At 43.2% G+C, this 9,892-nt stretch overlaps 1 protein-coding gene across 1 annotated transcript in view; it reads left to right on the forward strand.

Moving 5' to 3' along the window:
* The window catches only part of AUH (AU RNA binding methylglutaconyl-CoA hydratase), a 193,065-nt gene extending 183,640 nt beyond the window's left edge, over positions 1-9,425 (forward strand). The window contains exons 9-10 of the mRNA XM_045020788.1: positions 7,094-7,141; positions 8,883-9,425. Coding sequence (XP_044876723.1) covers positions 7,094-7,141; positions 8,883-8,960 — 126 coding nt within the window. The 3' untranslated portion in view covers positions 8,961-9,425. The remainder of the gene's footprint in view (positions 1-7,093; positions 7,142-8,882) is intronic.
* The last annotated feature ends 467 nt before the right edge of the window (positions 9,426-9,892 follow it).

Genomic DNA, 9,892 nt, shown 5'->3' on the forward strand with positions numbered 1-9,892 from the left:
GTGTTAACATAATATCAATAATCTGATTTAAATACAAAAATATATGCCAAATAGCCACTCCTGAGTGTTCTTTATTGATCTAGCTCTAGAGTTCATCAAGATCTGAGCAGACTCACACTTGTGCTTAACTTTAAGCCTATGAGTCTCCTGCTGAACTCAGTGGGACTACTCAGATACTTAAAGTTAAGCACGGGCATGAATCTTTGCAGCATCACAATTTAGAGCACAGTCTGGCCCAGAGAAGAGTGTGATCACAGCTCATTTGCAATGTAAAACCTCAGTACAACAGGATAAGTTAAGGATGTACTCTGTTTAAGGTTTTTTGTTTGTTTGTTTTAAAGGTTGACATACAACTACCCAGACACCTGAGTTGAGTAGGGTAACATTAATGATGAAAAGTAAAAGTACTTTTTGAAGTAAAAGTACACAAAGGGTGTAAATTAAGCTTACAAATACAAATTAGTTTTTTAAGGGTATAAATCCAAGGTTGAATTCAGCGGTACACAAGGTAGAAACTTTTGTAAGAAAAATTCTAAGTTCCAGACACAGTAGGTAGGTGAGTGAAAATGACCTTGTTGACAAACCCCATGTGGTACACAAGGTCACAGCTTTCAGAGGCTAGTAGAAAAACTGCCCACTCATGAAATAGATAACACTTATGAAAAGCAGGTAGCTAAACAAAGAGGAAATAATGGAGGAGGAAAATAAGCCCTTTCAGCTGTTTTGGCCACCACACAAAGAAATCTCAGAGGGACCCAGAGGTAGTCCAAGATCACAATTGGTTTCATCCTTATATATTTTCCTAATCATCAAGACAAATCCTTAAGAGATATAGCTTCCTGGCAGATCAAGCTCCTACAGTTCAGTCTCTAGATAGGTCCTTAAGATGGTCTGGGTGGTTATTCAGTCTATCCATTATTGGCAGTTTTATTGCATCACCAAAGCTTTTGTTGATCATGTGATTGCTGGTTGTGTAATAGCATTTCTTGAGAAACACACTTCGTAATTCATTGGACTTCCATACATACATACATACATACATACATATATATAAGTTAATTTCTTACAATATTTTGGTAAAATAGAAGTATATTTTAAATTGTACAACATTGGAATCATAATAGGTAAAATGCATGAATGTAAATACATTTATTTACTGTCAAGTTTATATATATAAACTTATATATATAAACATATATATCAATCAATAATATGCATTGATTGATATATATCTATATATCTATATATATATCTATGTATCTATATATATAGATATCAATCAATGCATATTATTGATAAAGCAAATAAAGGACATGTAAAAATTATACAATTTATATAGGTAAAATATACTAAGATTATGTAATAAAATAATGGAAGGAGAAATATTGTATCACATCAGGAATATATGTACCTTATCAGTGTATTACCATATTTCACAAAAACAAGTCTGAGGCCTGGTCTACACTAGGACTTTAATTCGAATTTAGCAGTGTTAATTCGAATTAACCGTGCACCCGTCCACACCAGGAAGCCATTTAGTTCGACTTAGAGGGCTCTTTAGTTCGAATTCGGTACTCCACCCCGACGAGGGGAGTAGCGCTAAATTCGACATGGCTATCTCGAATTAGGCTAGGTGTGGATGCAAATCGAACTTACTAGCTCCGGGAGCTATCCCACACTGCACCACTCTGTTGACACTCTGGACAGCAGTCCGAGCTCCGATGCTCTGACCAGCCACACAGGAAAAGTCCCGGGAAAATTTGAATTCCTTTTCCTGTCTGGACAGTTAGAATCTCATTTCCTGGTTGGACATCGGGGCGAGCTCAGCAGCACCGGCAGCGATGCAGAGCTCTCCAGCAGAGGAGTTCATGTAATCTCTGAATAGAAAGAGGGACCCAGCATAGACTGACCGGGAACTCTTGGATCTGATCGGAGTGAGGGGCGAGGAGTCTCTGCTTTCGGAGCTGCGCTCCAAATAACGGAATGCAAAGACCTACGAGAAGGTCTCCAAAGCCATGAGAGACAGAGGATACAGCCGGGATGCAACGCAGCACCGCGTGAAAATCAAGGACCCCAGACAAGGCTACCAAAAAAACAAAGCGGCAAACAGACGCTATGGAGCCTGCCACCACTGCCCCACCAGTGACCATGGACTCTGACGATGGGACAGTGTCGACGGACAGTTCCTCAGCGATGTTCGCGGACGGGGAAGATGAAGAAGAGTTTCTGGAGGACGAGGCAGGCGACAGCGCTTACAACGCTGGTTTCCCCGACAGCCAGGATCTCTTCATTACCGTCACGGAGATCCCCTACCAACCGTCCCCAGCCATTAACCCGGATCCTGAATCAGGGGAAGGAGCAGTCGGTAAGTGCTTTAACCATGTAAACTTTTATTCTTAATATAACAGGAATCTGAAGTATGTGAAAAGGAGGTCTCTCTATATATGGGGATAGAACAGAAATCCTCCTGGGAGATCTCCACGAAGCTCTCCTGGAGGTAATCGAAAAGCCTCCGCAGGAGGTTCCTGGGGAGAGCTGCCTTATTGGGTGCTCCGTGGTAGCACACTTTTCCGCGCCAGGCTTTCATGAGGTACTCAGGGAGCATTGCCTCCCCGAGCACGGCTGCGTAGGGCCCTGGTTTGTGCTGGCTTTCACGCAGCATGCGCTCTCTATCTCCTTCAGTGACCGTCCTCAGGGTGATCTCGTTCGGAGACTCCTGCATGTAATTAGGGGAATTACTGTAATGTTACGCCTGGTCCAAAGTATTTTTAAAAAATCTCCGGACAGACGGCATAGCAGAGACTCAGCACGCTGCTGCGTGACGAGCGTAACGGAAAGCCAAAGAATCAAATGGACGCTCATGGAGGGAGGGGGGACTGAGGACGCAAGGTATCCCACAGTTCCTGCAGTCTCCGAAAAGGATTTGCATTCTTGGCTGAGCTCCAAATGCTTCTAGGGTCAAAAACAGTGTCCGCGGTGGGTCAGGGCATAGCTCGGCAATTTACGCAGCCCCCTAACCACCCCCAGAAGTGAAAGGGAAAACAATCCTCTCGTGACTCTTTTACATGTCACCCTATCTTTACTGAATGCTGCAGATAGACGCGACGGTGCAGCACTCAACACCAACATCCTTGCTCCCCCCCCCCGCCATGGGTGGCTGATGGTACAAAATGACTGGTACCCGTCCTCATCATCAGCCTATTGGCACATGGGGCAGTGCAAAAGGACTGGTAACCATGCAGACTACCATCCGTTAGGTCGATCAAGGGCGCCTGGCCCTAATTTTTCCTGGTAGATGGTACAATATGGCTGATAACCATCGTCATCATCGCAACAGGGGGCTGAGCTTCATCAGCTCCCAACCCTTCATGTGTAAAGAAAAGATTCAATTGCCCCTGGACTAGCAGCAGGATGCTGGGCTCCTCTCCTCCACACTCCTTAATGTCCTATCTGGACTATCATAGCAACTGGAGGCTGCCTTCCACTCATTTCTCACTAACAAGTCACTGTGTCTTATTTCTGCATCACACAAGTGGGGGGACAATGCTATGGTAGTCCAGGAAGGCTGGGGAAGAATGGAATGAACAGGTGGGGTTGTTGCAGGAGCACCCCCTGTGAATAGCATACAGCTCATAATCTATGCAGGATCTGACACAGAGCAGCTGTGCTCTCTGGTTCTCTGATACAGTGGTTCTCTAGTACACTTGCCCATATTCTAGGCAGGACTGATTCTATTTTTAGATACCAAAAAGGAGGGATTGACTCAGGGAGTCATTCCCAATTTTGGCTTTTGCGCCCCTGGCTAAGAGCAGCCAGGGGCACTTATGACAGCAGCAAATGGTGCAGTGCAAAAGGACTGCTAACCATGCCCATCTTATTACCAATTTATGGTGTGGTAGATGGTACAATATGGCTGGTAACCATCTCTGCTGTCATGCAAAAGCATGCTGCTGTGTAGCGCTGCTGAACCGCCTCTGTCAGCGGCATCTAGTACACATACGGTGACAGGCACAAAAGGCAAAACAGGCTCCATGGTTTCCACGCTGTGGCGTCTGCCAGGGCAATCCAGGGAAAACGGGCTTGAAATGATTGTCTGCTGTAGCTTTCCCGGAGGAAGGGATGACTGACGACATTTACCCAGAACCACCCGCGAAAATGGTTTTTGCCCCATCAGGCACTGGGATCTCAACCCAGAATTCACAGAGACAGATTAGACTGTGTTCATTCTTCGCAAAAATTTATCTTGGCAAGGAATTCACTCCCTTTTTCCCATCACACAGCTTGGACTGTCTCCAGACCCGCCAAAGCATCCCCCTCACAGAGGCTGGCAAAGATTAGGCGGCGAAATAAAAAGACACGGGACGAGATGTTCGCTGAACTTATGGGGTGCTCCCGAGACGACGCGGACCAGCAGAGCCAGTGGAGGGAGACCCTCTCTCCGTACCAGCGCTCACTCAGCGAATGGAGGAGAGGTGGCGTGAGGAAGACAAGCAGGCGACTCAAACGCTGCTTGGACTAATGAGAGAGCAAACGGACATGCTCCTGCGCCTTGTGCATGTTCTGCAGGACCTCCGGCAGGAGGACAGAGCCCCCCTGCAGTGTATCTGCAACCGCCCTCCCCCGCCACAAAGTCCCATACCCCCCTCACCCAAAATAACCAGAAGGAGGGGCTCCAGAGGCCGTGTAAACTGTCACTGCACCCCAGCAGAGTGCTCAAGTACCCAAAAGCTCTCATACCCTACATTTTGAAAAGTCCTTTCCTTCCCGCCTCACCCAAGCCCCCATCCCAGTTTCATCCCCTAACTGTCTAGTTGATAATAAAAAATACTTTTCTGTTAATTACTGTTTCCGTCATGTTCTTTTAGAGGAGACTGTGTTTGAAGGGGGGGAAGGGGGTTGGTAATTTGACAGGACAATCACCTTTACCAGGGTACAGACATGGGGGCAGGATCAGCAGCAGGTCACACACACACTGCAGTCAGTACGCACCCTGGTCGGTATGGGAGGTGGTTTGCAGGTTCTGTGTGGGTGGGGGGGTATGTGACTTTGTAGCGGGGGAGGGGGGTTACAGATCTCATGCAACGGTCCCTGTCCTGGACCACAGAGCCACGCAGCAGAGGAATCTGTATCCGTCCTCCCCTGCCAAAAGGCCACATAGCCCCCGCACACAGAGTCCCAAAAAGGAGGGATGGCAGGCTCCGTTGAAACATCCAGTCCGGCACTGCAGACCGCTCTGGGAGCAGGAGCCTGTCATTCCTCGAGTTTACAGGCGGTCTTTACATCACTGCACACCCTACCCAGCACAGTCCGTGTCCCAGTTTCAACCCTGTAACGCAAAGTCATCAATAAAGAAACCTTTGTAAAGTTACAGTGGAACATGTATTTTATTTTTAAACATGTGTTGGAAGTTGGGGAAGCGGGGTGGGCGGGGTATGTAACTGCAGATGCTAGTCAACAGTCACTTGGTAAAGAAACAGGGGCAGCTTCAGCTTCTCTGTAAAGAAACTGAACAGTCACAGGTCACGCTGCTCGCTGCTCGCTGGTACTTGAAGAGTTCCTTGTCGCTGTGAAAGGCGCCTGCACAGAGCTTCACGAGCCAGGGCATTAGCGGGTAGGCTGGGTCCCCGACGATCACTATAGGCATCTGCACATCCCCAAGACTTATTTTGTGGTCCGGGAAGAAACTACCTTCCTGCAGGCGTCTAAACAGACCAGAGTTCCTGAAAACACGCGCGTCATGAACTTTGCCTGGCCACCCGACGTTGATGTTGGTAAAACGTCCCCCATGGTCCACCAGTGCTCGCAGCACCATTGAAAAGTAGCCCTATTTCTCAGCAGCTGACTGTGGAAGAGGTGGACGATAAGGTGCGAGGAGTTGACAACGGCCATAACTGCAGCGGGATCCGTGCTCAAAGTGCTGTGGCGCCCGCGCTGTCACTGAGCAGAAAAGTGCATGAACAGATTGCCCGCAGGCGCTTTCAGGGAGGGAGGGAGGGAGGGCGTGATTGACGGTTCAATGATGACAGTTACCCAAAACCACCCTCGACACATTTTTCCCCCCAGCATGCATTGGGGGGGAATCCCAGGATTCCAATGGGCAGCAGGGAGTGCGGGAACTGTGGGATAGCTTCCCACAGTGCACCGCTTCCAAAGTCGACACTGGCCCCGTTACTGTGGACTCACACAGTCGAACTAGTGTGTTTAGTGTGGATACACAACTTCGACTTCATAAGGTCGATTCCACAAATTTGAATTAAGTTGATTCGAAATAGTCTTGTAGTGTAGATGTACCCTGAGTATATGACTGCTGTTTTTTCACTATGTACTATATATTGAAGTATGAAAAGATCATGAATTTGACCCTTTGAAATTGCAGTTGGGTCAAACATGTTTTCTCAAAACAATGGGTGGGCTGTATCTAGCACTTCTGGAAGTGTTAGGGATATCTATTATGATGCAGATGTAAGATAAAGTTCCATAATAAACATTGTCATAAATAGCATCTGGCCTGCTTTTCAGGAAGTACAACTCTTTATACTGTATGGTGGTGAGTAACTTCTTCTTAGGTGTAATTAGTTTTTCAAATTAAGTATCTCAATTTATTATTTGTATTTCAACAGCGCTTGTCATGTCCTAGGTGCTTTCCTTACATACTGAAAGACAGTCTCGTTTTGGCAGATAACTGTTTCAAAACTTGTTTGTTAAAACATAATTAATGACTGATTTACATGCAGTCTAGGTTTCTGACCAGTAATAGCTGAAACAATTAAAATATGCAGCTAATTAATGGGTTTTAGCTAAAGACAATTTGTAGTAAGACAATACATTGTGCATTCACCTATTATTTCTGACAATCTATTGAATAGTGATTACGTCACAGAATAAGGAAACTGATTACAGAAATACCAACCAACCCATAACCACAGGGTAGTGAAGAATTTCTGCATAAAGTTACTGTGAAGAGGGACTTTGCTGGATTGCTTTAATGTTTGGGATATAGGAATACAGTATTTGAGTTAACTGTCAGAAAATAAAGTGTTCACTATGTACAGAAAGTTATTCACTCATACAATATTTAATTTTTGTTTCCCAGGTGGATTTAGTAACAGGCTTAGCAATTGAAGAAGCCTGTTATGCTCAGGTATGTTATACAATTATGCAAAAAAAACCCCAAACCCCTCAGTTAAAGACTGCATCGAAAATCATACAGAAACGCAGATCGAAAGTGATTTATATTTTCTCCCAGCAGCATTTCAGATAAGAAATTTAACCCTATCTCTTAGGCATTTCTATTTTTTTTTAACATGGAAATCTTAAAGAAGGAAGTGGAGTTTAAGACAAAATCATCCCTTTGTATAAAGGGGCTATTTAGGGAGGGAAAGTTGGACATAGAGCCAGATCTTCAGATGGTGTAAATTGGCATATCCTTGTTGACTTTAGTGGAGATATGCTGATACATAATGCTTGAGGATCTGGTCCATAATGTGGTCCATAAACTATAGAGATTCTGCCTTGCTGCCTACACAGAGGGAAGAGATTCCCTGCATGTTTTACCCCAACCCCTTAAACAGAGTAGTAAGTAAGAGTAGAGCCATTATATTACTTCTGTATTTGGCATTGGTATGACCCCTACTGTAATACTGTGTTCAGTTCTAGTTTCCACACTTCAAGAAAGATGTTGAAAAATTGGAGGGGGTTCAGATAAGAGCCACAAGAATGATTACATTATTGGAAAATATGTCTTACAGTGAAAGATTTTAGGAGCTCAATCTGTGTAGTGTATCAAAGGGAAGGTTAAGGGGTGACTTGATCCAAGTCTGTAAGTACCTCAATGGGAACTGAAATTTGATAATAGAGGGCTCTTCAATCTAAGTATAATAGGAACCCCTGGCTGGAAGTTGAAGCTAGACAAATGCAAACTAAAAATATGATTCAGTTGTTTAACAGGAGGGTAATTAATTATTGAAAAAACTTGTGTTGTGTTGTGATGGATTCTTCATCACTGGAAATTTTTAAATCCGAATTGGCTGCTCTAGAACAAGTACAGCTATTGAACTTGAAACATGGAAGTCCTATTGCTCTGTTATGCAGGAGGTCAGACTATGAACGGTGTGAGTAGAAGTGCATGGTTAGGAGTAAGCATAAAGTGCATGGTTAGTTTTATGTAGTTTTAATTTTGTAGGTGTGAGCAGGGTTTCAAACTAAAGAGTAAACTTTTGATGACGACCTAAAGTGATATGAGGCTTGATCATTTAGACAGTTGAACAAGAGCCTGTTTTGTTATCTGACTACTCTATTTGAGGAATCTTTAATATGCCCATCACTTCAGCATCTTTTTAATCCCTTCAAACCATTGCCATATCTCTGCCAAAGGAGGTATTTACATGTTACATAGGGAAATACTGTAGGCACTATAGGTGATCGTCAAGAACTTGTGAGAATTTTAACTCTCCCCTACCCCCCACCAGTAGTTCTGGGTGCATCCACTGTCAGCAGTGTTAAACTGCCTGGGAAAGTATAACTGTCTGTGTAAAATAATGAAGTTTTTATGGTCTTCTTATTTTACAGCTTTAATGATAAAATGTTCTTTCTGTACTAAAAGAATTGTGTTTAATAATTACCTTAAAACACAGAAGGCCAGATCTTCAACTGGTATAAGTCAGCATGGCTGAAGTAACTTCTGTGGAGTGACACTGATTTATACCAGCTGAAGATCTGGCCCACAGTCTGTAAATCAGTTGTGTGTAGAGTGTTTTCACACTCTTTTGTAATTTCTGTATTACACTATAGTCTGCAGATCACATCCATTAAAGAAAGGTGTCAATATACCTTATTTTTTAAATTTTGGTATTGATAATACAAAGTTAATCTGTTCTTTGCAGACTATTCCAACAAAAGACAGAATTGAAGGTCTTCTTGCTTTTAAAGAAAAGAGGCCCCCTCGCTACAAGGGAGAATAGGATAAACTGATGCCTTGAAAATACAAATGAGATAAACATGGCTGGAAGGACCTTTCAGCTGCACTTTGCCTCAGCGCATGGAATATCACAATCACCAAAGTAAAAGCAAACCCTACCTACATTACAACATCTGGAATGTCTCCAGACATGTGCCTGGCTCAAGAATATGTATCAAGTCATACTCAGCCTGGTTTATGAAGGTTGCTCTGTATATTTGCAAGGTCACAGGTTCATAAGCATTTCTTTTATTTCATATGTATGAAACTATCCATTCCACAATTAAAAAAAGTAAATTCTTTTAATAGACAAAGTAATATGGAATGTTTGTCTGTTGTTCCATTTTATCAAAATAAGTGATTTCTACACACCAAAAATGTGAAATTATACCAAATATGATTTCTAAATGATTCACTATCTATTCTAGCTGAATATGTAAATTATTAATAAAGTTAGTCGAAATCAGAAGAATGATTGGTAGATTATAAACTTTATTTACTTCTCTCATACTGTAATAAGTAAGATAAGCTTCATTTTGAGACTACTATACAGTGGTGTTCTGTGTTACTCTAAGTTCATGTTCAGCTTTCAGTCACACAAGGCTGTATGGTAAACCTTGCCTCTCATCCCAGATTCCTCCAAAACATCATCTCACTAACACTATCTGCTAGGGAGTAACTTTTAATTCACTTGCCTCATTTCTTTTTGTTTTTTTATTTCCAGGTGGTATTAAACTTTTTATTGCGGAACTGTGGTTAAACACATTCTTAAAGCTAGAAAGTTTCCTTATCCCCCAAAATGCTGGATCTTGTGTGACCATTTTTTCAGGTTCTAATAATACTGTACTTATATACAGCTGCTCTGAATTGAAATGCTCTTTTCCTTTGTTGGAACATAAACCTCTGGGCTTTGAAGTGAAGAAACTACTGTACTGT

Source organism: Mauremys mutica, chromosome 6, assembly GCF_020497125.1.
Source record: "Mauremys mutica isolate MM-2020 ecotype Southern chromosome 6, ASM2049712v1, whole genome shotgun sequence".
NCBI lineage: Eukaryota > Metazoa > Chordata > Testudines > Geoemydidae > Mauremys > Mauremys mutica.